The sequence below is a fragment of the Podarcis bocagei genome, assembly GCF_964188305.1.
Source record: "Podarcis bocagei genome assembly, chromosome: W".
NCBI lineage: Eukaryota > Metazoa > Chordata > Lepidosauria > Squamata > Lacertidae > Podarcis > Podarcis bocagei.
In genome coordinates this window covers 88,057,014-88,083,111 of record NC_138131.1, presented here as the reverse complement: position 1 = coordinate 88,083,111, position 26,098 = coordinate 88,057,014, and the positions used below count along the sequence as shown (strand labels likewise).

At 40.4% G+C, this 26,098-nt stretch overlaps 1 protein-coding gene across 1 annotated transcript in view; it reads left to right on the top strand.

Annotated features, from left to right (window-relative positions):
* LOC308578223 (uncharacterized protein) overlaps window positions 1-18,729 on the top strand; it is a gene marked incomplete at both ends in the record, with an annotated part of 30,460 nt that extends 11,731 nt beyond the window's left edge. Inside the window, 6 exons of the mRNA XM_081178470.1 lie at window positions 1,143-1,222; window positions 2,895-3,090; window positions 10,575-10,715; window positions 11,460-11,560; window positions 16,062-16,215; window positions 18,670-18,729. Of these exons, the coding sequence (XP_081034596.1) occupies window positions 1,143-1,222; window positions 2,895-3,090; window positions 10,575-10,715; window positions 11,460-11,560; window positions 16,062-16,215; window positions 18,670-18,729 (732 nt within the window). The remainder of the gene's footprint in view (window positions 1-1,142; window positions 1,223-2,894; window positions 3,091-10,574; window positions 10,716-11,459; window positions 11,561-16,061; window positions 16,216-18,669) is intronic.
* Window positions 18,730-26,098: the final 7,369 nt, after the last annotated feature.

Below are 26,098 nucleotides of genomic sequence, written 5' to 3'. Positions count from 1 at the left end.
AATTTGCTGCCAAGGAGTGTGGTGGAGTCTCCTACTTTGGAGGTCTTTAAGCAGAGGCTTGACAACCATATGTCAGGAGTGCTCTGATGGTGTTTCCTGCTTGGCAGGGGGTTGGACTCGATGGCCCTTGTGGTCTATTCCAGCTGTATGATTCTATGATTCTACTTTAAATTTAACCATTACAGGTGGGTTTTTTTAAAAAAATTAATCCTGCTAATGTATTAACCTGTGTGCACTGCTTTTGTCAATATGCAATAAACGTTTCCCATTCTTTTTTATATTAAAACTGGAGGCATTTTTTCAGCTGCAATGGGCCTCCGGTGTCCTGTTAGTACATTAGTTGGTACCATTTCTCGTACAGTTGATATTCCTTGCATAGATAGATTAGATAGATGATAGATAGTTAGATTAGATTAGATTAGATTAGATTAGATTAGATTAGATTAGATTAGATTAGATAGATTAGGTAGGTAGATTAGATAGATACATATATAAGAAAGGTTGGTAGATGGATAGATAGATTAGTTAGATTGATTGATTGAGTAGGTAGATAGATTCAGGCATGGCCAAACCTGGCCCTCCAGCTGTTTTGGGACTACAACTCACATTGTCCCTGACCACTGGTCCTGTTAGGTAGGGATGATGGGGGTTGGAGGGCCAAGTTGGGCCACACCTGGATTAGATGGTAGGTAGGTAGATAGATTTGATAGATAGGGTAGGTAGATAGATAGATAGATAGATAGATAAGATAGGTAGGCAAGTAGATAGATAATAAGATAAAGTCGGTAGATCGATAAGGTAGGAAGGTAGGTAGGAGGCAGCCTAGGTCAAAGTTGACCCACTTATTTAAAAGTAACCATGCTGTTATACAGTGGTACCTCTGGATGCGAACGGGATCCGTTCCGGGGCCCCGTTCGCATCCTGAAGCGAACATGCTCGGGTCACAATTTGCTGCTTCCGTAGATGCGTGTGGCATCATTTTGAGTGTCTGCACGTGCGCAAGCTGCAGAACCCGGAAGTAACGGGCTCTGTTACTTCTAGGTCGCCACGGAGCACAACCCGAAAATGCTTAACCCGCAGCTACTTCAACCTGAGGTATGACTGTATTAGTAACAAAAATCTATTATCTTAAATATTTTCAGGCGGTGACCCTGGACCCCAACTTCCTGGATGCTTACATTAATCTGGGGAACGTCTTGAAGGAGGCGCGTATATTTGACAGGTAAGCAAATAGGCATAGAGCTTATATTCTCTTTTTTATATAAATGTTTTTTATTGGTTTTGCGTATAATCACATTACGTCTTATATTCTCAGTTTAGTGGTTGCACCCATACCCAAACTAACTCCCATTGTTGCCTAGAGGGTTGATTTTATTTAAAGCAAACTGATTTAAATCCCAAATCCATAAGACTTGATTTAAATCCCCCTTTTACCGCAAGGTTCAGCCTTGCTGGCATCCTCTTAATATTGACAATCGGAGGCAGGTTTCCTTTTTGGAATCCTAACTTCAGAGTCTTTTCTACAGTTATATCAAAATGATTTGGTTCTGCTATATACAGCCCGATTGTGACGAAATGATGGTGAGTTTTAATAAGTGAACACTTTTTATTTGAACAACTTTTCTGCTGTACTTGATTGGAAGGAGAAAAGAAACATTTCCTTCATAACAATTTAAGCAATTTATTTCACTAAAACAGTAAAATGGTAGCATATGTATCCATGTTGCTTAACTGATGTGCTGAAACATTTTTTCCCCAAGAAAAACTTGGACTGAGTTTTCGCACACATGAAAAACTTAAAACAAATAATTCTTCCCCGAATTATTTATTTATTTATTTATTTCTACCCCGCTCTCACTGGCCAGGGCCTGGCTCAGGGCGGCTAACACCAAATATAAATTACAATAAAATAGAATAGAAAAAAACCCCAGTTAATTAAAATACAGCTTAAAATGCAGCCTCATCAAGACTACAAAGGGAGGAAACATCAGCTATTCACCCAAGCCAGCTATCCATGCTGGTGCTACATGGGCCAGCAAAAAAGCCACGGGAAAATTTATATACCAAATCCCATATAGGGTGTCAGAGTGAGTCTAAGCATAGAGCGAGTTAAAATAATCAAGCCTGGAGGTGACCATCGCATGGATCACTGGCCAGATCAGGGCGAGAAAGGTAAGGAACCAATTCCTTAATACGGCGGAGGTGGAAAAATGCCACCTTTGCTGTGGCTGCAACCTGTGCCTCCATGGAAAGAGAGGCATCGAAGGTTACACCCAAGCTCTTGACAGAAGGCTCTGGCACTAATTGCGCCCCCACAAGAGATGGGAGTTGGCCCCCCAACCCCATGTTGTCCTGACCCAGCCAGAGGACCTCTGTCTTCGAAGGATTTAACTTCAACTGGCTCCCACGCAGCCACCCAGCCACGGCTTCCAAGCATCTGGTCAGTGTGTCTGGGGCCGAGTCCATTGACAGATAAAGTTGGGTGTCATCAGCATATTGACGACAACTCAGCCCTAAACTCCGGACAATCTGGGCAAGGGGGCGCATAAAGATATTGAAAAGCATCTGGGAAAGGATTGTGCCCTGCGGCACTCCACACAACAAGGAGTGCCGCAGCGACAACTCCCTCCCTAGCGCCACCCTCTGTCCCCGACCTGAGATAAAGGAGCACAGCCATTGTCTGACTGTGCCCTGAATCCCCACGTTGGCAAGGCGGTGGTCCAAAAGTTTGTGATCGACCATGTCGAAGGCCGCTAACAAATCTAAAAGAATCAGCAGTCCCGGCCCGCCTCGATCCTCTTAATCGTCCTCCCAAAGCATTTTATTTTTTAAAAAACAGATTTTTATCCACCCTGGTGACAATGAAACTGAACCAGTCCTTGATCTCATTTCAGAGCCGTTGCAGCCTACCTACGGGCCCTGAGCCTGAGTCCCAACCACGCTGTTGTCCACGGCAACCTGGCATGTGTGTATTACGAACAGGGGCTGATCGATCTGGCAATCGATACCTACAAGAGGGCCATTGAGCTCCAGCCCCACTTCCCTGACGCCTACTGCAACCTGGCCAACGCGCTGAAAGAGAAAGGCAGCGTAAGAAACTGGTCCCTTTTGCCTTGGGGTGGGGGGAACATCTATATAAAAGATGTTTTATAGATGGTACTTAACACCTGCCAAAATAGCTAAAATGTATAAAACAAAAAAACTGTGCTGGAGGTGCAGTAAAGAAGAAGGGACACTTATACATTTCTGGTGGGCCTGTGAAAAAAAAATACAGAAACTTTCCTATTAGGCAGTGGTGTCCAAACTTTTTTCAAAGAGGGCCAGATTTGATGAAGTGAAGGGCCATAAGGGCCGACCAAAGTTGTTTACTTTTTTTAAGGATTGAAGTTGTTGAGCTCTTTTCTTAGGGTTTAAATTGTTGAACTTTTTTTAGGATTGAAGTTGTTTAGCTTTTTCTTAGGCTTTTACCCCATGCTGAATTGGCCAGATTAACAGAGACAATTAGGGCACAACCCAGACAAGAATTCCAAAAGGAATGGGGAAAATGCAGAGAATACTTTACCAAACAGTGCCCCAAAATATACACTTGGACTTGTTTCAATTAATTTCTACAGGAGACTTTGTGGTTTAAGTCATAATTAGGAAAAATTGTAATAATCCCATACAAAAGAAATAGTATACAAGAGGTAAATAAGGCGGCCATTTAACAGAATAAAGTCTTTTATTTTTATGTTATGTTTTCTTTGTGTAAGGGGATAGGAGTTTAATTTTGATAATTAGTCAATGGTGGTGGGTCTGTTTGTATGTATGAGTTGTTGTGGACTATGTTATAAATAAAATAAAAATTAAAAAAAGAAAATGAAACCGGTCCCTTTTGCTTTCTGTATGTCAGAGGGTTTGCTGAAAAAAGCCTTCCGGATGATGGTGACCTCGAAATTGGGCTCTTTGGGGGGGGATTTGGGGTACAGAACCTAGAAGAAGTCCTCTTTTATTTTTTCCTTTGTCATATCGTCACATACAACTTTGCTCATACCAAGCGTCGACTCCCCTCCCCCTTCCCCCGCTCCCACTCCCTGGCTTTCTTAAGCAGTCACGATCCTCTTAGCATTTCTATATCACCCTTTAAAAATTGTCCAGTAGCACCTGATGATGATGATGATAATAATAATAATAATAATAATAATAATAATAATAATAATAATAATAATAATAATAATAATAATAAAATTTATACCCCGCCTATCTGGCTGGGTTTCCCCAGCCACTCTTGGCGACAAAATATTAAAATACAATAGTCCGTCAAACATTAAAAGCTTCCCTAAACAGGGCTTGCTAAACTTGGCTTCTTCTTGGTATAATTTTTTGTATGCAGGTCCAATTCTTCAGATACAAAAGCTTCTACCAAGACCAAACTGAGTTGGTCTGCAATGTGCTACTGGACAATTTATATATTTTTTATATATTTCAACTGTGTTAGACCACCACAGCTGCCTGAACATATATCGCCCTATTTACCTTCTTACTCTACTTAAAACAATTTACTTTAGCATTTGTAAATCACTTTCAAAAATTAGCCTCTGGTTTTTTTAATAACAGTATATTTAAAGATCTTTTTCAATTCTTTGTAAATCATATCCCAGTAGACTTTGACTTTAGTGCACATCCACCACCTATGGACGAAATTCCCTTCCTTCTCCTTGCATTTCTAGCGTGCCTTATCTTGAGTTATATATATTTTAGCAAGTTTAGTCGGCGTCAAATACCACCTATACGTCACCTTCATTAAATTTTTAATTAGTGCTGTACATTCAATAAATTGTTTTTGCCCATAATCTTTCCCACTTATCTAATTCAATGTTATGACCAAAATCTTGAGCCCATTTAATCATAACCGACTTAACTTCTTCATCCTTTGTATGCCATTCTTATACGTTTTTGGCAATGATTTTCTTTTACTATCTAGCAACTCTTTTACTATCTAGCAACTCCTTTCTTTGCCAAACTCTCCGAAGTTCGTGCAATCTATGGACTAAGTGGCAGATGAATTAGAGGAGAAGCACCGACTTTTGGATATCGCAGTCTGCTGCTGGGAATATCACACACCCAAAAGACTTATTTGTGAATTATAAACAGATTTTGTTTGACAAATAAGACCACGACCAGAACTGTGAGAATTTGCTACGATAATCTGCTAAGACTGAACCTTATTGTTTTGGTGTGTTATATAAGAGTTTATAGTTTACTGTTTATAATTTATTGTTCACAGATTAGATATCTACGGGGGGAGAGATAAATTATATTAAGGAAAGGAAGTGAGTGTAAGGAAACTGTGGGAGAGTCTAAGAACGATAAAAGCGGGAGGAAAGGGACGGTGGGGAAAAGGATTACATAAAATACAAGATGTCTCATACAGGAAGGAAGGGAACGAATGGGGGTACACCTGTAGAGAGGAGAGGCTCTAAACAGGAAATGGACTTCAAGACAGATATTCTGAAGATGTTTGCAGAGATCAAACAAAGTCAAGTGAATGTCGAGCATAAGTTAGAATCGGTGGACAACAGAATTGGGAAACTGGATAAAAAAATGGAGGAAACTGTGAATGAAATTAAGGGTCAAATAAAAGAAATATCTAGGAGAACGCAGCTTACAGAAGAAGGTTTGAAAAAGACAAAGGTAGAGATAAGAGAGGTTAGAAGAGAGAAGGAAAAGATCAGAGCAGATGTGACGGAAATATGTAAGACACAGGAAGAGATAAAAGACATTATAGCAATGAACGAATTGAGGCAAAGAGAGGCAAATCTTAGGCTGAGAGCAATCCCAGAGACACAGAACGAGAATATTAAAGAAAAGCTGACGAAAGAGTTAGCAGAATGGATGGGTTTGCCTGCAGAAGAAATGGCCAATAGTATATTAAACGCATTTAGAATGCGTGTTAACACAACAAAAGCAAAGAAATTTCCGGGCGACTGTCTGATTACATTTGAAAACAAAGCAGTGAGAGACAGGATCCTCCAAAGGAATAGAGAAAAAAGATTGAATATAGATGGAAATTATATAATTATTTTTAAAGACGTCCCAATAAGATTGCTTAAAAAGAGAGATGCTTATAAACTTTTGGTGCAAACACTGAGGAAGAATAGGGTTGAGTTTAGGTGGGAATTCCCGGAAGGGATATCATTTACATATAGAGGTAAAAAACACAAGCTGATAAACTCTGAAGAAACCGGGAAATTCCTTAGGAAATACAAAGAACTTAAAGCGGAAGCCCAAGAGATAGGAAGAGAGGAGAGAGCCTCTCCAGAAGAATCAAAAGAGATGGAGGAGGGGGAGGGGGGGGAGGATGGGTCGGAGGAGGAAGAGGAAAAAGAAGAGGAAACAGAGGATCCAGAAAACATATAACAGATATAAAAAAAAAAAAAAAAAAAAAAAATTTAAAAATAACAAAAGGTTAATACACGGGTTATGGGGTTAAAAATCTGGAGTTGGAATGTTAACGGAGTGAATGATAAGAGAAAAAGAAATAAAATTGAACAATGTTTAAAAAGGAAAAACCTGGATGTTATCTGTCTCCAGGAGACACATGTGGCCAGAAAGCACAGAAAAGTGCTAATTAATAAACGGTTGGGAAATGAGTATGAAGCCCTGGACAGGGTTAAAAAAAGAGGCGTGGTATTGTACATCAGCAATAAGATAGAAGCTAAATTAATGTTTAAAGATGAAGAGGGGAGGATGATAGCGGTTAACATTAACTGGCAGGGAGAAAAAATATTGTTAGTGGGGATATACGCTCCGAATGGCAGCAAAACTGAATTTTTTAAGAAACTAGAAGAAAAATTAATGGAATACGCTGACCAAAAAATAATCCTAATGGGGGATATGAATGCTGTGGTCTCACTTGAGATGGATAGGCTTAGAGACAGAATAAATAAAGAAGGGAAGTTGCCTAAATCTTTTTTTTCTATGGTAGAAAACTGTGGATTAGTAGATATTTGGCGCCTGAGACATCCGTTAGAAAAGCAGTTTACCTTCTATTCAGAACCTAACCAATCTTTCTCTCGAATAGATCAGATCTGGATTTCAAAAGAAATATGTCCAAGAATTAAAAATATAGAAATAAAACCAAAAGTAATCTCAGACCATAACCCATTAGAGATGGAATTGGATAGCTATGAGAAAAGATCTTATAGATGGCGATTAAAAGACTACCTGTTGGATGACCAAACGGTGGTGGAAATGGCAAAGAAAAAATTGACGGAATATTTTAAGGATAATTGTGACAAAGGAACAAAAGAAAGTACAGTTTGGGATGCTAGTAAGGCGGTCATAAGAGGATTTTTTATTCAACAGAATGCAATAAAAAACAGGAACAGAGAAAGAAATAAAGAGGAAATTCTAAGACAAATAATGATAAACGAACGAAAATTAGTTCAGACACCTAACTGTTCAGAAACAAAGGAAAGAATAAAAATTCTTCAGACCCAATTTGCCACAATAATAAATAGGGAGGTGGAATGGAATATAAAAAGACTTAAACAAAGGAACTTTGAACATGCTAATAAACCAGGCAAATGGCTTGCCTGGCAAATTAAAAAAAGGAAGGAACAAGGGATAGTTAATAAAATAATAGTAGAGGGAGAAGAAAGAACAGACCCTAAAGGAATAAGGAGCGAGTTTATAAGTTTCTATAGCAACTTATATAATGACCAAGAAAAGATAGGACAAAGGAAGATAGAAAGATTTTTGAAAAATAAAGGGGGACAAAAAATTCCACTGGAGGGAAAACAAAAACTGAACATACCTATTGAAAATAAGGAAATAGAGGAGGTAATTAAAAACTTGAAGAGGGGAAAAGCCCCAGGCCCAGATGGGTTCACGGTAGGCTATTATAAGGAAATGAAAGCAGTTTTAGTGGAACCCTTGAAAAAGACAATGAATATAATATTAAAGAAAGGGGAAATCCCGGGAACCTGGAAGGAGGCGTATATCACATTCCTACCCAAGCAAGACTCGGATCTAACTCAAGTCAGAAATTATAGACCAATCTCATTGTTGAATGTAGATTATAAGATATATGCAGGAATTCTGGCCAGAAGATTAAAAGATGTACTAGCAGACGTTATCCATAAGGATCAGGCGGGATTTCTGCCGGGTCGGCAAATGAGAGACAACATAAGACACATTGTGGACATGTTGGAATTTCTGTCTGTTAGGTTTAACAAGCAAGTCACAATGATGTTTATTGACGCCGAAAAGGCGTTTGATAATGTGGTCTGGAATTTCATGTTGAGAAACCTAGAATACATGGGTGTAGGCAGTGACTTTTACAATGGGGTGAAAGCAATATATACGGAACAGAAGGCTAAGCTGATTGTAAATGGTATAATAACGGAAGAGATTAAGATAAGGAAGGGAACAAGGCAAGGATGCCCCCTCTCTCCGTTACTATTTATAACAGTGTTAGAAACCCTCCTAAACTCTATAAGGAAAAATGAAAATATAAAAGGGGTGACTCTAGGTAAGAACGTATATAAAACCAAGGCCTTTGCCGATGATTTAGTAGTGATGACGGAAGAGCCATTAACATCAATAGGAGAGATAATGAGAGAGATAGAAGCATTCGGAAAGGTGGCTGGTTTTAAATTAAACAAGACGAAAACAAAGATGATATATAAAAATGTAGACCCAAAAACAACAGAATTAATCCAACAGAAATGGCAGATAGGGAAGGTAAAAAAGGTTAAATATCTTGGCATTTGGATAACATCTAAAAATATGGATCTTTACAAAAATAATTACGAGCCGGTATGGAGGGAAATAAGGAAAGACTTAGAGAAATGGGGACGTCTAAAACTATCCCTATGGGGAAGAGTAAACATGATAAAGATGAATGTTCTACCAAGACTGATGTTCTTGTTCCAGTCCATACCTATAATAAAAGGAAGTAAGACTATAAAGGAATGGCAGAGAGCAGTTTCGAGGTTCATATGGCAGGGCAAAAAGCCCAGAATACAACTTAAGTTACTTACAGATGTAAAAGAAAGGGGGGGTTTTGCGCTGCCAGATCTTATGCTATACTATGAGGCGACATGTCTAAGTTGGCTAAAAGATTGGGTCAATCTAGAGAATACGGAATTACTTGACCTGGAGGGCTTCGACAACCACTTTGGCTGGCATGCCTACATGTGGAAAATTGAAACAAAAAAACACAGGGGATTTAGTAATCATATTTTTAGAGGACCGATAATAGAAGTGTGGGAGAGATACAAAAATATATTAGAACCGAAAACACCTCATTGGTTAGCACCACTCGAAATAATAAACAGGAAAACCATCAACATGGGAGGTAACCGGGTAACATACAACCAACTAGTAACTAAAGTGGATGGAAAATGGAGAATTAAACCCTACGAGATGATTAGAGAATATGTGTACGATTGGTTCAGTCACCAACAGATTAACCAGATGTTTAGTAGAGACATTAAAGAAAGAGGGTATGTAGACAACGACTCAAAATTCCAGACGGAAATAATAAACAGCAAGGTGAAAAATATATCGAGAGCATATAGAATGCTGCTAGACTGGAATTTGGGAAACGAGGAGGTAAAATCAGTGATGATTAGTTGGGCAAAAGACGTAGGCCACAGTATACAGTATGAGGATTGGGAAAGACTATGGGAAGAAGGATTGAATTTTACAGCGTGTACGGCGATAAAAGAAAACGTTATGAAAATGTTCTATAGGTGGCATCTGACACCTGTAAAACTCTCAAAAATGTACAAGGTGAGCAAAAAGTGTTGGAGATGTAAAGACGCAGAAGGCACGTTCTACCATATGTGGTGGGAGTGCGGAAAGGTAAAACAGTTCTGGGAAAAGGTATATACAGAACTGAAAAAGATATTAAAGTACACGTTCAGGAAAAAACCAGAAACTTTCCTATTAGGAATATTACAACGAGAGATAAGAAAGGAGGATTGTAGAATGATATACTATGCAACTACGGCAGCAAGGAACTTAATAGCTCAAAGATGGAAACAGGAAGAAACCCCAACAGTTGAGGAGTGGAGGTGCAAACTAACAGAATACGCAGAGTTAGATAAATTAACGGGGAAGATCAGATACATAAAAGACCAAGTGTTTATCAGGGACTGGGGAAAATATGCAAACTATCTGGAAAACATCAGCGATGGGCAAATAACGCTAAGGGGGTTTAGAGATGTACTGTAATTGACTAAGGGTATTGTATAAGGAAAATAGAGATTAACAATGGACATAACGACAATATAAAAGAAGAAACGTGTGACCTTATTTATTGACTTCGTATGATTCGCGGCCAGGCTGAAGGAAGTCTCAAAAGAAAGAAATATGTTATGGAAAATCTATGGAAATAAGAACTTTGTGCGCTTTTTATTCTTTTTTCTTTCTATTTTGTTTGTTGCGATTGAGAACTTTTGTCTTTTCTTTTATATGTTTGTGTTTTGCTGATTTTTTGTGTGCATGTTATCTTTATGGAATAAAAAGAATTATGAAAAAAAAAAAAAAAAAAAAAAAAAAAAACTCTGTTTTGTGTTTCGAAGGTTGCCGAAGCCGAGGAATGCTACAATACAGCTCTCCGTTTATGTCCGACTCACGCGGATTCTCTTAATAACCTGGCGAACATCAAGCGAGAACAAGGGAATATCGAGGAGGCTGTCCGCCTCTACCGGAAAGCTCTTGAGGTACGTGCGTGGAGAATTACAACAATTAAATTGACATATAAGGGTTAGGCATGCGTACCCTGGACTCCTAGTCTGGGTCTTTTTAAAAATCGCCGATCAAATTTTTCTTGATCAATAACGGAAATAATGGTGAAGAAGTGAAAGTGAAGTAGCATTTTGAGGCTCGACAAAGCATGGTCCGATAAGTCCCTTTTGGAAGGAAGAGGGTCTGTCCCCCTTTTTATATTCCTAGGCCTCCTGGAATGACCAAAAATCTGCTTTTTCATCAGAAGAACAATGCAAGGTGTTAAGGAACGGTACAGAAATTGAAATAAAAGCTGGGCACATGCTGTTCTCTGTGTCGGCTGAGCTTGATCCCCTGACAGTCTTATTTTCTAACAGTATTTCCTATGCGTACGAAAAAGGCAGTTCATAGGCCCATTATTATTATTATTATTATTATTATTATCATTACCACAAATCATTCCAAACGGTGATTTATTTTGCAGCCAGCCCCTGCCACATTTGAGCATCAAAGAGGGGCTCTTTAAAATATGGCATTGGTCATTTGACAGTCTGATCTCCCAACAGTATTTCCAATGCATGCTAAAAAGGCAGTCCATAGGTTCCTCCTCCTCCTTAATTTTTGCAAGTCAATCCAAATGAGGATTTATTTCACGCCCACAACCTTTGAGCCTCAAAGAGCAGCCTCCGTCTCTTTAGAATGCTTCTCAGGGAAACTAAGAGTGAGCTTCTTCCCCGCAGGTCTTCCCGGAGTTTGCAGCTGCGCATTCAAATTTAGCCAGTGTTTTGCAACAGCAGGGGAAGCTCCAGGAGGCCCTCATGCACTACAAGGAGGCCATCAGGTGAGCTTCCAAAGCCATGGGGAAAATAGATTGAAAGAGCTCCTCCTTACTGTATTTTAATCTTTTGCTGGAAGCCGCCCAGAGTGGCTGGGTATAAATAATAAATTATTGTTGCTGTTGTTAATAATTATTATTACTCCTCATGCGCTGGTCTGGTGCCTGTGGGAAAGCTCTCCTCTTGTGGATAAAGCACTTTCTCTTTTTCTTTTAGGTTTTTTTATTTTTTATTTTTATTTTTATTTTATTTTTTGTCCCTTGAAGGACAGCCAAATTTAAATAACAATTCGACACACAGCTGCGAGGCATTTGCGAGCTTTTTTGCGGAGAAGGTCCTGTTGCTCCGCCATGACCTCCCTGCCAATTTGGATACAATAAAGGAACTGGAGGCCCCTCGACTGTCCTCGGGTCCAGTATTGGACCACTTTGACCGGATATCCCCAGCCGATGTGGACAGACTCCTCCGAGCTGGAAAGCCCACCACCTGTCCTCTTGACCCGTGCCCGTCCTGGCTGATTAGAGCGTGCCCAGACGAGGTGCGGGCCCCCCTGGGGGATATCATCAATTTGTCCCTTGGCACTGGGATATTCCCAGGGGAACTGAAGGAGGCAGTGGTGTGTCTGCTCTTAAAGAAAACATCATTAGATCCTTTAGATCTATCCAATTACCGCCCGGTTTCGAATCTTCCATTCCTGGGTAAGGTGATTGAGAGAGCGGTTGCTGAACAGCTTGGTAGGTTTCTGGATGAAACATCTGCTCTCGATCCATTCCAGTCCGGCTTCCGCGCTGGTCATGGGACCGAGACGGCTCTGGTCGCCCTAACAGATGATCTCCGCAGGCAGCTGGATCGAGGCGGGTCGGGGCTGCTGATTCTTCTAGACCTGTCAGCAGCCTTCGACATGGTCGATCACGAACTTCTGGACCACCGCCTTGCCGACGTGGGGATCCAGGGCACAGTCCTTCAATGGCTGCGCTCGTTTCTCTCCGGTCGGGGACAGAGGGTGGCGCTTGGGGGGGGAATTGTCATCGCGCCACTCCTTGGTGTGTGGAGTGCCTCAGAGTGCGATACTCTCCCCGATGCTTTTTAACATCTTTATGCGCCCCCTCGCCCAGCTTGTCCGGAGTTTTTGGCTGGGTTGCCATCAGTATGCCGATGACACCCAACTCTATCTGTTGATGGATGGCCATCCTTACTCGGCCCCAGATACACTGACCAGATGTCTGGAAGCTGTGGCTGGATGGTTACGTGGGAGCCGGTTGAAGTTAAATCCTTCGAAGACAGAGGTCCTCTGGCTGGGACGGAGCGATATGGGATTGAGGGGGCAACTCCCATCTCTTGCATGGGTGCAATTAGTGCCAGCATCGTCCGTTAAGAGTTTGGGTGTAATCTTCGACACCTCCCTTTCCATGGAGGCGCAGATTACAGCTATAACAAAGGCGGCATTTTTTCATCTCCGCCAAGCTAAGCAGTTGGCTCCTTATCTCTCTCACCCTGACCTAGCCACTGTGATCCACGCGACGGTCACCTCCAGACTGGATTATTGTAACTCGCTCTACGTGGGGCTGCCCTTGAGACTGACCCAGAAACTCCAGCGGGTGCAGAATGCTGCGGCGAGACTCCTTACGGGGTCTTTGCTGCGAGATCATATCCATCCGGTGCTGTACCAGCTGCACTGGCTCCCGGTGGAGTACAGGATCAGGTTTAAGGTGCTGGTTTTAACCTTTAAAGCCCTATACGGCCTAGGACCCTCGTACCTATGGGACTGCCTCTCCTGGTATGTCCCACAGAGAAATTTACGGTCTGCAAATAAAAACACCCTAAAGATCCCAGGTCACAGAGAGGTTAGGTTGGCCTCAACTAGAGCCAGGGCCTTCTCGGCTGCGGCTCCAATCTGGTGGAACGCTCTGTCACAAGAGACTAGGGCCCTGTGGGACCTGACATCCTTCCGTAGGGCCTGCAAGACAGAGCTGTTCCACCAGGCCTTTGGTCAGGGCGCAGACTGACTCCCTCCTCTGGCAACCTGCACAGAATTTTGCTTGATGGTTGCCATTAATTTGATTTTAATTTGATTTAATTAATTTTATAATGAATGTTTTAAAATGTTGGACTATTTTGATTGTTGTTAGCCGCCCTGAGCCCGGCTTCGGCTGGGGAGGGCAGGATATAAATATATATTATTATTATTATTATTATTATTATTATTATTATTATTATTATTATTATTATTATTATTATTATTCAGTTTTTTTATTTTATCATTTTATTTCCATACACTCCAAACATTTTCAATATATACAATACTGGGATTATACAAACCCCTTGGACTCTCCCCCACCCCCCACCCCCCGTTTCCATATTTTGCCATCTTTTCTTGCATGTAATTACAATGATTCGTTCTATTCCATTTCCTTATTTGCTACTTTGGCTTCATCAATGTTATATCAATCCTGCCTGTGGAAAACCATCTAATTCGATTTTAATTTGATCCCGATTTGTTTTTAGGAGGTAATTTAATTATTGTTTGATTTTATACTAATGTTATATATTTGATGTTAGCTGCCCTAAGACCGGTTTCGGCCAGGGAGGGCGGGATACAATTATTATTATTATTATTATTATTATTATTATTATTATTATTATTATTATTATTATTATTATTATTATTTCTAAATATGTATCTTTAAGGTATTCAATAAATTTTTCCCATTCTTGTTTAATTTTTTTATATATATAAATAGTTTTTATTAAGTTTTAGCATTTTATATTCAACACAAACATCATTCTTGCAGACAGCATAGATGAATCCCAATCTCCCCCAGCTTCCCTCTTCTGGTTTTTTAAATATTTACTTCTCCTGCCTATCTCATTCTCCCTTAATTTTGCCATCTTTGAACTAACGATGGTTATATCCTTAAGGTTTTTGCACCATGCTTTTTCACATTTCATCTTCATTATTTTCCCCATTTTGTCCTTTTAACTTTTTTCTTTGCTTAAATTTCCTATCATCTTGATGTCTGATCTTCACAGTCATTTTGATAATCCACTCTTCTTTTGTTGGGACCTTCTCTTCCTTCCACATCCGGGCTAAGAACATTCTGGCATAAATAGAATACACTGTCTTTTTAGGTCTCTTGGTATTTCTTCACCCGTTAAACCTATTAGAAAGGCTTCTGGTTTTTACACAAATGTTCTCTCCCCCCCCCCCAGTTAATTATACAGTGGTACCTTGGTTCTCAAACTGAATGTGTTCCAAAACCAAGGTGCACTTTCCCATAGAAAGTCATGCAAAACGGATTAATCCGTACCAGACTTTGAAAAACAATCCCTAAAACAGCCATTTAACATGAATTTTACTATCTAACGAGACCACTGATCCCTAAAATGAAAGCAGTCATCCATGTACTGTACTCTAAAATAAATACAACAGTCTTGTAAATGATAAAAATGAAAATTATTTTTTTTCCTCACCTGCACTGATGATAGTCATTGTTCGGATGGGGACCGGGGCTTCTATCCGTTTCTGCAATCACACAATCAATCAATCAATCAATCAATCAATCAGTAACTAAACTGGGATCCGCACAGTCGCAAAAACAAATGAACCAAAAAAGCCTCCGAAACAAAAACACCACATAAATTGCAAAAACCAAAGCACCAAACTTAATCTGTTCCCGAAGTCTGTTTGATTGGTGCAGGCGCCCCAGAAAGAATAGCTGACAGCCAAATTTGATGTTTGGCTTCCGAAAAACGCCTGGAAACTGGAACACTTTTTCTGGGTTTTCGGCATTTGGGAACCAAAGCGTTTGAGTAGTAGTAATAATAATAATAATAATAATTTGTTTTTGTTTGTATCCCACCCTCGCCGGCCAAGGCTGGGCTCAGAGCAGCTAACATCATAAAAACAACACAACGAGCCTAAAAGCAGACATCAAGTAATTCAAATAAAAATTAATTCAGACAAGTTAAAATCCGGGCAGGTGGCAATTATTAGGGTGGAATTGAGAGTGATTAATAATTGCCAGAATTGAGGAGCATGGAATTTCCCAAAAGGAAAGTGCTGCTTGTCCGTATGAAGAGGATGCCACAATGCTGAACCTTTCTGTATAAAAAACCTTCTGTATAAAGAAACCTGTATAAAAAACATTTGAGAACCAAGGTCTCACTGTCTCACATGACCACTAGGGTGGTTCATAAAAAACACTTTTTTGAAGATGCCTGCTCCCAAGGTCTTATCTTACTACACTAGGGATTATATAGCTATATCTGAAATTTTGTGCATATCAGTTAATATCTCAACCCTCCATGAAAATAGCTGTTTTCTTGGACGTTTTCCTATTTTGTGAAGGCTTTGGAGAAGGCATTTTTAAAAAAAGTTTTTTTAATGAACTGCCCTAAAGACCACCGTATAGGATAGAAAGAGCCTTCTTGACCCTTACATTTCCAGCGTAACTTCAGAGTATTTTTGTACCAAAATGGCACTTTTTCTCTCCCCCTCCATGTCAGAATCAGCCCCACTTTTGCAGACGCCTATTCCAACATGGGGAACACCTTGAAGGAAATGCAAGACGTCCAGGGAGCTCTGCAATGCTACACAAGAGCAATCCAGATAAATCCTGCGTTTGCCGATGCCCACAGCAACCTCGCTTCCATCCATAAGGTAAGCTTTGTGTCTCTGCTAAACCTATTTTTAAAAAAAAAAAACTGGGGGGGGGGGGCAGCAGGGGAATCTTAGTTTTTACAAAAGGAAAACAACTGGCAAAAGCCGTCCCAAACCGAGATGGGGCACAAAAAGAAAAAGGGGAGAATTGGAATTTATGCTGGAAGTCTGAGGAGGCAGAGGGCACGCCGATACGTTTATGGTGGGGCTACAGAAACGTTAAAAAATTCATGAGAAAATAAAAAAGATGATCAGAATTAATTTAGAGGGGAAAACCAGAGGCATATTTACTGAGTATAAGAGGTAAAGAAATACCACAAGATGGGAAGATATTATTCTTATACGCGACAGCTGCAGCAAGGCTACTCCTTGCACAAAACTGGAACAGGAAATATATACCCACAAAGGATGACTGGATAAAGAAACTAATTGAATTTATAGAACTGGCAAGGTCAAGTGCAGTAATAAGGTACCAATCAAACTGGAAAATAAAAATATAATGGAAATGGTTTGAAGATTATGTGTTCAAGTACTGCTCAAAAACTAACATGTTGATATGTTTGGTTTAATGTTTGTAAATCTGGTTTATAATAATAATAAATAGTAAGTTAAAAGAGTTAAGAAATATAAATTTAGATAAAAATTGCAATGTGAATGTGAGTGAAGGAAGTCACGTGGGTATTTGGGTAAATGCTGAGTTGTGTATAGGGTTAGATGTGGGGAATCCATATATGTAATGTATAGTGTTGAAAATGTACGGCAACTAGCATGTAAAATGAAATCAAAAATAAATAAATAAATAGGGGGGAAATAAAAATGGCAATGTGAAATATTATATAGGAGGGTGAGGGGCGGTGGAGGGAAGCCACGAGGGTGGTTTTAATGTCTGAAATTTTGGGTGGTAGGGTAATACGAATTTTGTTTTGTGTCTATGTGTTTGTTTGTAAATAATTTTTTTAAAAGGAAAATGAAAAAATTGCTATTTTTACTTTGAAATAAAAATGGGGGGGGAGGTCTTATACGGGTGATTGGGTGGGTGAATGGCTCATTTTCTTAAATTTGAGCCCCCCCAAATAGAGGGTGGCTTATATAGACGGAAAGTATGGTGGAGTTCCACACCCAAAAATCTCATTGTGACTTCCAATCACCCCTACGTCACATTTCCGATGGCGCCCTTTTGCTCGTCTCTCCTAGATCTCAAAATGCATTGGTTTTGTCATATTTCCTGCTGTCCTTTGTCAATCCACACCTGCCAAAGAATTTAAATTTTCCCAACATTTTTTTTTAGACCACACATGTCCAGCGTGTGGCCGGGGAGCGTAACCTGGTTTACTTACTGGGGCAACCCCCCCCCCCAAATGCTCAACAACTTCAATCCTAAAAAGAGCTCAACAACCTTGGGGTTAAATCCTAAAACAGCTCAACAAATTTGCCCCGCCCTCATGTCAAATCTGGCCCTCTTTGGGAAAATTTGGGCACCCCTGTAAATTTAGACAATACAGTCCTATCTCGGGTTAAATATGCTTCAGGATGAATATTTTTGGGTTGCGCTCCGCAGTGACCCAGAAGTAACGGAGCACGTTACTTGCGGGTTTCGCCGCATGCACAGACCCTCAAAATGATGTCATGCGCAGAAGCGGCGAATTGCGACGTGCAGATGCGGGTTGCATTCGCTTCAGGATGCGAACGGGGCTCCGGAACGGATCCCATTCACATCCAGAGGTACCACTGTACTCTGCAAGTGTCCTGTTCTCTATGAAATGTTTCTTCCAAAACCTCTCGTAATTCTGCCTGTATTATAATCTTGCTAATTCTGCGTATTTTAGCCTTTTTGCTAGCTACGCCAACTTAGTAGGGATGGGATTCTCTTTTCCATCCTTTGTCTGTTAAGATTCTCGCTGCGGCTATTGTAGACACTGTGACTTGCCATTGTTTTATAACCATTTATTGTAACATTTATTCTATGATCAATTACAATAATCATTCATTGTAATATTCATTTATTGTACGATTAATTACAATTTATTGTAATTGTTAAGAGTAGGTTTCTATTGAATTTTTACATGCTGATACTCAATATTATTCTATAGCATGGGGAGGCAAACTACGGCCCCATGGCCTTCTCAATCTAGCCGGGAGTCGGCATGTTTTGACACGAGTATAATGTGTCCTTTTATTTAAAATGCACCTCTGGGTTATTTGTGGGACATAGGAATGCGTTCCTTTTCCCCCCTCCCCAAAATCTAGTCTGGCCCCCACAAGGTCTAAGGGACAGTGGACGGCCCCCTGCTGAAAAAGTTTGCCGACCCCTGTTCTATTCCAATGATTGTTGAATGTTACTTTATAAGTCTACCAGGTGTGGATCATCGTGCCTTCTGTCTGTTCTTCATCTTTGGTTTTGATGGTTGAGAAAAAAAGCTAGTGGCAATTGCTGAAATATCCCTCCCTTTCTAGGATTCCGGAAACATCCCAGAGGCAATTGCTTCGTATTGCACCGCCTTGAAACTGAAGCCGGATTTTCCTGACGCTTACTGCAACCTGGCGCACTGTTTGCAGGTGAGGCAGAGTTTTAAGGGCCAACACTCCCAGGGTTTCCGGCATTTGGGAACCGAGGCGTTTGAGTCCCAAGGTACCACGGTAATGGTAAAAGCGTCACCTAATTCAGGAATTGTCCAATGTCACTTTAGAGACCAACTCAGTTTGTTCTGTGTCTAAGCTTTCATGTGCAGGCAGACTTATTCAGATACACTGAAGCGGAAGTCCCCACACCCTGATATTTAGAGGGAGGGTGGGGCGGGGTATTTCTCTGAACGGTAGTAGGACTCAATCGGTATGGTCAACCTGTGGACGACTGTGTCTCATTACATATCCTAAAACTATTTCAGGTCATCTGCGTACCATCCCTTGTTTTTTCAGTCATTCACAGTTGCCAGCAGGTGGACCATACCCATTGACTCCTACTTGTTGTAAATAAAAATATGCCCTTTTCCCTTATGGGGTATCCAAGAGCCCATATAGAGTCCTTACATAGGTTCCCTATTGGTAGGAGAAAATAACAGAGGCCAACCAGAGAATATTGAGAAGCAAAGCAGCTAGTAAGCTTGATCTTTATTGATCTGTTGCAACAGGGTACCCCCCTCACACGCAGGAGAGGAAGAGGACCCAGAACAATGGCCTGCGAGGCCTTATAAAGACTTTTGAAATTCCCCTTCTCTAGATCAGGACCACCCCCAGAAACATTATGCATACATCACAGAAGGGGTGTAACCTAAGACCACCCCTCAGATACATCCCACCTACATCACAGAAATTTAAATGTTGTTTTTCTCTTCTCCTTGTTTATCTCCTGTCTAGCAGGTTACTTGATTGGATTTTCTGGGGAGCCTGGCCATTCCTTTGTAATGCTAAAATACTTATTTCCTGGGCCAGGTCACAGGCTCACACCTTATTCAAACACAGATTAAAGGAAGAGACAATGGGGAGGCTTTTCCATTTTTAACCTTGCAGAGAAAGGATTTGGTCAGTTTAGGAATCAAAATGGTTCCAGGTCGGCCTTCTTGTACTGATCTATGTATGTGCAGTTATGAACATTACTATATATCTAAAACCATAAAATTCCTATCACAATATTCCCCCCTTTGGGGCTAGAATTTTTCTTAAAAATTTTTGCCCCACAAATAATAACATCGGATGTTGTAAATGGATGTGTTTGTATAAATATATCATAAAAATAACACATGTTGCGTTTTGCTACTAAATTACTTGTGGCATTTTAACACCTTGGGAGAGACCATTTACTCAATAGTGTTCTATGCTTTACACCTAGCAGGAAGGTAAGGTCCACTAATGACTGAAAAGTGCAGTTTGCTTCCCCCCCCCCGCCATTTTTGTTTTCTCAGGTGTCAAGGTAGCTCTTCTGTGGTCTCACACTGACATAGTGCTACAGCAACACATCCCTTCTGTTGAATCCCCTCAGGGCTTTCATTTAACCATGTCGCCTGGCATTCACCATAGCTGGCACAGGTTTTGGGCATCTCGTGAGGGAGAGGTCTTCGCCTTGGCCTTTAGCTATGGGATTTTATTATAGGCTGTGGTCTCGCACTCGCACAATGGGAAGTTGCTCACTTGCACTTAAAGGACCAAAAGCTAATTGCAGCCTGGATACACTTGCCCAATTCAAACTGAGTCCAATTTGAATTTATCTTGCCCCATGGTTCTCAACTCTTCAAACCAATCTGTTAAAGAAAACCATTCTTAACAAGGGCAGTTGTCCAAATAAGTCAATTTAAGTCTATAAGAAATCATTCCTGCTAAACCAAAGCATATCCACCCTCATGTTTCTTAGAAGCTTCTCCTTGGTTTAGCACATTTTTTAAAATGGGTAGGGAAGGTCGGCATAGTGCCAGGTGGGACAACGAATTGTGGATATCTAAACATTGGACTACACAATAGTGTGAGCTATTAGAAAGTATAAAATGCATGAGAATTCTCCATTGGTGTGTAAGCAATAAGACATTAAACATAAAAACAGTTACACACAATATTCCCCCCTTTGTGGAAATTACACTGTCAGACACATTTCAACATTCTTACATAATAAGACATAATACAAAACAAAATAATTCAATATCTGTTGCATATCTTGACACAATTGTGATCTTTTACGTATGTATCTTTTGAATCCTGGAGCAGAGGCTTGAGGTTCAAGTGAAAAAATGTCCTTGCAATTCAACTCCTCCCCCCTTTGTCAGTTCAACCCCTCCCCCCTTTGTCAGCCCCACTCCCCCCTCAGTCTATAGCCTTTGAAAGAGATAACTGTGGGCACTTTGAAAACTCTGGTGTTGCAGGTCTTGTGAGTTGAGGGGTTGTTGCTGCTTTTCATCATTGCACATCTGTAGAAGTGATATCCTGTAAGGGGGCAGGGTTTTGGGGAGACTTAAACACAGTTAGACAAGGAAGGGGGAAAAGGCAAAAGGGATGTCCTTGAGTTTTCCGTGGGAAGCTGCAGATAAATAAAAATCTTAGCACATTAAGCATTTTATTTATTTCAATATTATTATCACATTTCCACATAATTACTGTTATTATCTGCTAAGTTTGTTTGCTTTCCTTCACTTAATTTTTGTTGTTGTTGTTCTTTTCATATTATAAAATAAAAATTACTCCACATGTATAGAAAGAGAACTGTAAAAAATACAAAGGTTAAAAAATAAAAAGAAAGCAAAAAATTAGATTACCAGTTAGATGAAAATGGACTTGACACAAAGACATCAGATTCAGAAAATAACTATTATTAAATAGTACAAAGATATTATCAAAACCACACAGATTACTACTGGACTGGGGGAAAAAGGGAAAACAATGGGGAAAACTTAAAATTCACCATGTGCTATCCAATAAAAGGACTTCATGAAACTGACTTTCAACATGTGATGAACATGTCCCCAAAGTAAAACACACACACACAAATGACCTATGAGGAACCAAAAATAAATAAATGCTAAGACACACAATTAATAAGCAACCTGAAGTAACCTGAAGTAATCTGTTTTGGCATTCTAACATCACAAATGAAAATAAAAGTGTTTCTTGATGTGACATCAGCTGTAATGTTAATAGCGGAATATTGGGAAATGAGTTAATACCAATAAAAATGAATGGCAATTTAAAGTTGTGCAGGTACCTTGCACTAGCCAAAATGACAGAATTAGTAAGAAATGCTCAAACAATGTTTGGTTGTGCTTCGATTAACTTCATAGACATCATGGAGAAACTGATTAAATAAATGAAAACAGATTATTTGTAACTTAAAGTGTCAAAGGCACAAAGAGATGGAAGTTACTAATACAGCAGGGATTCAGACTTGTTTCACAGAACAGAAAGAAAGTTGCTGTTTGGCTTTAAGGGAAGAAAGACAAAAAGAAAAACAAATGCAATTACTTTTTATAGAGTATTTAAATCACTGTTTGCATCCCCTCATTATCATTTGTGCTGTGGGAGAAAAGAAAGGACACTCTGTTGAAAGGGAAAATTATTTCATGTGAGAGGTCTGTCAGGAAATGCTGTTCCTAAAATGCATAGGCATATACACACCTGTTGAAAGGGAAAATTATTTCATGTGAGAGGTCTGTCAGGAAATGCTGTTCCTAAAATGCATAGGCATACACACACACACACACACACACACACACACACACACACTGTTATAAAATCTACTCAAGAGAGGAACTCACAGTGGGAGTGCTTTGATATTACCTGTGAAAAGAATTTGACATGTCCAGTACTTAACTCTTTTGTATTAAGTAGCCCCTGGAGCAAAACACATTAAGGGTGATTTCCCTCAATGGCTATTTGGAAAGGTTTCTCCCTGCAGCACACTGCTCTCCAAACCTTCTCTCTCCCCCCTCCAATCTCTCTCTCTCTCTCTCTCTCTCTTTTTTTTTTTAAGCTGATCTAGCCTCTGTGCATGTGCAGAGTTCATGCCTCAGCAAACCTTTTATACCATTGAAAATGTTGCATCTTTTGGCTCAATTAGAATAAGGAAGGGAAAGGTAAGGAGTAGATTTTAAAAATATGGTTAGATTTTAAAACAAAAAAGAGAAACTCAGCAATTCAAGTATTCACCATTCAGCCCAAGCAAAGGAGTGCTTCCTTTATGTACAGGAAAGGGCTAATATCCCTCTGGCCATTCGCGGAACAATCAACCGCTCTCTTATTTATGAGTAAAAATGGCCAGAGAGTTAGAATTCATAGGATTATTTTATTTTATTTTTTTAACATTCTCAGTCATGGTCAAGGCTAATTCTACTTAACTATATGAATTTTTATGTGCTTAAACTTTGAGTAGACTTTTAAGTCTGATTTTTGTAAATAATAGACAAAATGATAAACACTAATCACTTAAATGCCTGATATCACCAGTTCTGCTTCAAACATCACGAGCAAATCTGGGCTGAATTTCAACACATCAGTTACAAATTGGGAAAGTTGAAAGGGACCTGGGGTCATCTAGTCCAACCCTAAAATACAGGGTTCATAGCAAGATTTGTACTACCAGAAACACACACATTCACCTCTCACCTTTAAAAACAAAGAGCAAATCTGGGCTGGATTTCAACTCATCAGCCACAAATTGGGAAAGTTGAAAGGGACCTGGGGTCATCTAGTCCAACCCTAAAATACAGGGTTCATAGCAAGATTTGTACTACCAGAGAGACACACACATACTTATGTACACAGACACAACTGGGGAAGAGACCACAAGCCATGCGCCTATCATGTACTATGGAAGAGGAAAATAAAAGTACCCAACCCTTTTAGCAGATCTTGAAGCTAGTTTGAGTGAGTGTTTACTTCCTTAGACTAAAGAGTGAAAGTTCCTAGATAAATTATCTTTAAAGACTGAAGTGAACATTTTTCCTAAGATAGGGAGAGGATCTCTTATAAAGCATAGTTAAAACAACCATAGATTTGATTTAAAAGGAATACAAAAGTGACAATTTTTCCTGAACTTGCAGAGGAATAGTAAGCCTAATCTATGCCCCCCCCTTTGCAGTTTCCTTTAAAGGAAGCTTACTCGGGAGTAAATTTACCTGTGTGATAGGAATTTTATGGTTTTAGATATATAGTAATGTTCATAACTGCACATACATAGATCAGCACAGGAACCATTTTGATTCCTAAACTGACCAAATCCTTTCTCTGCAAGGTTAAAAATGGAAAAGCCTCCCCATTGTCTCTTCCTTTAATCTGTGTTTGAATAAGAAGAGTGACTAGTGGGGTGCCACAGGGTTCTGTCTTGGGCCCGGTCTTATTTAACATCTTTATCAACGACTTGGATGATGGACTCAAGGGCATCCTGATCAAATTTGCAGATGACACCAAACTGGGAGGGGTGGCTAACACCCCAGAGGACAGGATCACACTTCAAAACGACCTTGACAGATTAGAAAACTGGGCCAAAACAAACAAAATGAATTTTAACAGGGAGAAATGTAAAGTATTGCACTTGGGCAAAAAAAATGAGAGGCACAAATACAAGATGGGTGACACCTGGCTTGAGAGCAGTACATGTGAAAAGGATCTAGGAGTCTTGGTTGACCACAAACTTGACATGAGCCAACAGTGTGACGCGGCAGCTAAAAAAGCCAATGCAATTCTGGGCTGCATCAATAGGAGTATAGCATCTAGATCAAGGGAAGTAATAGTGCCACTGTATTCTGCTCTGGTCAGACCACACCTGGAGTACTGTGTCCAGTTCTGGGCACCACAATTCAAGAAGGACACTGACAAACTGGAACGTGTCCAGAGGAGGGCAACCAAAATGGTCAAAGGCCTGGAAACGATGCCTTATGAGGAACGGCTAAGGGAGCTGGGCATGTTTAGCCTGGAGAAGAGGAGGTTAAGGGGTGATATGATAGCCATGTTCAAATATATAAAAGGATGTCACATAGAGGAGGGAGAAAGGTTGTTTTCTGCTGCTCCAGAGAAGCGGACACGGAGCAATGGATCCAAACTACAAGAAAGAAGATTCCACCTAAACATTCGGAAGAACTTCCTGACAGTAAGAGCTGTTCGACAGTGGAATTTGCTGCCAAGGAGTGTGGTGGAGTCTCCTACTTTGGAGGTCTTTAAGCAGAGGCTTGACAACCATATGTCAGGAGTGCTCTGATGGTGTTTCCTGCTTGGCAGGGGGTTGGACTCGATGGCCCTTGTGGTCTCTTCCAACTCTATGATTCTATGATTCTATGATTCTATGATTCTAAGGTGTGAGCCTGTGACCTGGCCCAGGAAATAAGTATTTTAGCATTACAAAGGAATGGCCAGGCTCCCCAGAAAATCCAATCAAGTAACCTGCTAGACAGGAGATAAACAAGGAGAAGAGAAAAACAACATTTAAATTTCTGTGATGTAGGTGGGATGTATCTGAGGGGTGGTCTTAGGTTACACCCCTTCTGTGATGTATGCATAATGTTTCTGGGGGTGGTCCTGATCTAGAGAAGGGGAATTTCAAAAGTCTTTATAAGGCCTCGCAGGCCATTGTTCTGGGTCCTCTTCCTCTCCTGCGTGTGAGGGGAGTACCCTGTTGCAACAGATCAATAAAGATCAAGCTTACTAGCTGCTTTGCTTCTCAATATTCTCTGGTTGGCCTCTGTTATTTTCTCCTACCAATAGGGAACCTATGTAAGGACTCTATATGGGCTCTTGGATACCCCATAAGGGAAAAGGGCATATTTTTATTTACAACAGATGGCGACCACGCACGAAGGGACTTTTGGTTACCCAGATTCTGGAAGCGAGGAAGGACTGGTTATCCAGCGCGCACCAGGCAGTTTGCCAGGAGGAATAACCAGTCTTCCATCGGTCCCAGGGTCTGGCAATAACTGGAGTTTCAGCGGGGCTAACCAGAGGAAGCAAATCTTGATCAGGCCGGCCTTAAAAAAACCAGTCAAGAGATCCCGGGATCACCAGGACAGCGCTTGCGAAGTGAGTATGAGTAGGAAAAATGGGTAGTGGGGTGGGATTCTGCAAACCACAGCAAACCTATACTTCTCAAATCCTTACTTCTTTCCTCACTTTAACTCTTGAAAAATTGCCTTCTCCTCCTTTCTGTCCCCTCGATCTCAACACCAGCCTTAGCCCTTCGGAGTATGCCCAGGCAAGGGTTGTGTGTGACTTCTTTCACTTAATTCTTTATGCCGACCTATTCCTTCGGAGTTTTGCCCAGAAAGGTCGTGCAATTTCTTCTGCACTGAAAACTATAATTCCCAAGACTATAACTCCCAGCGCAGCCGCACCTCTGCCATGGCGATCTTTGTTAGAAATGACCTGTGAACAGAGAACGCAAGGGCGCTGAATTCCTTTCCATCTTTCATATTCCAGA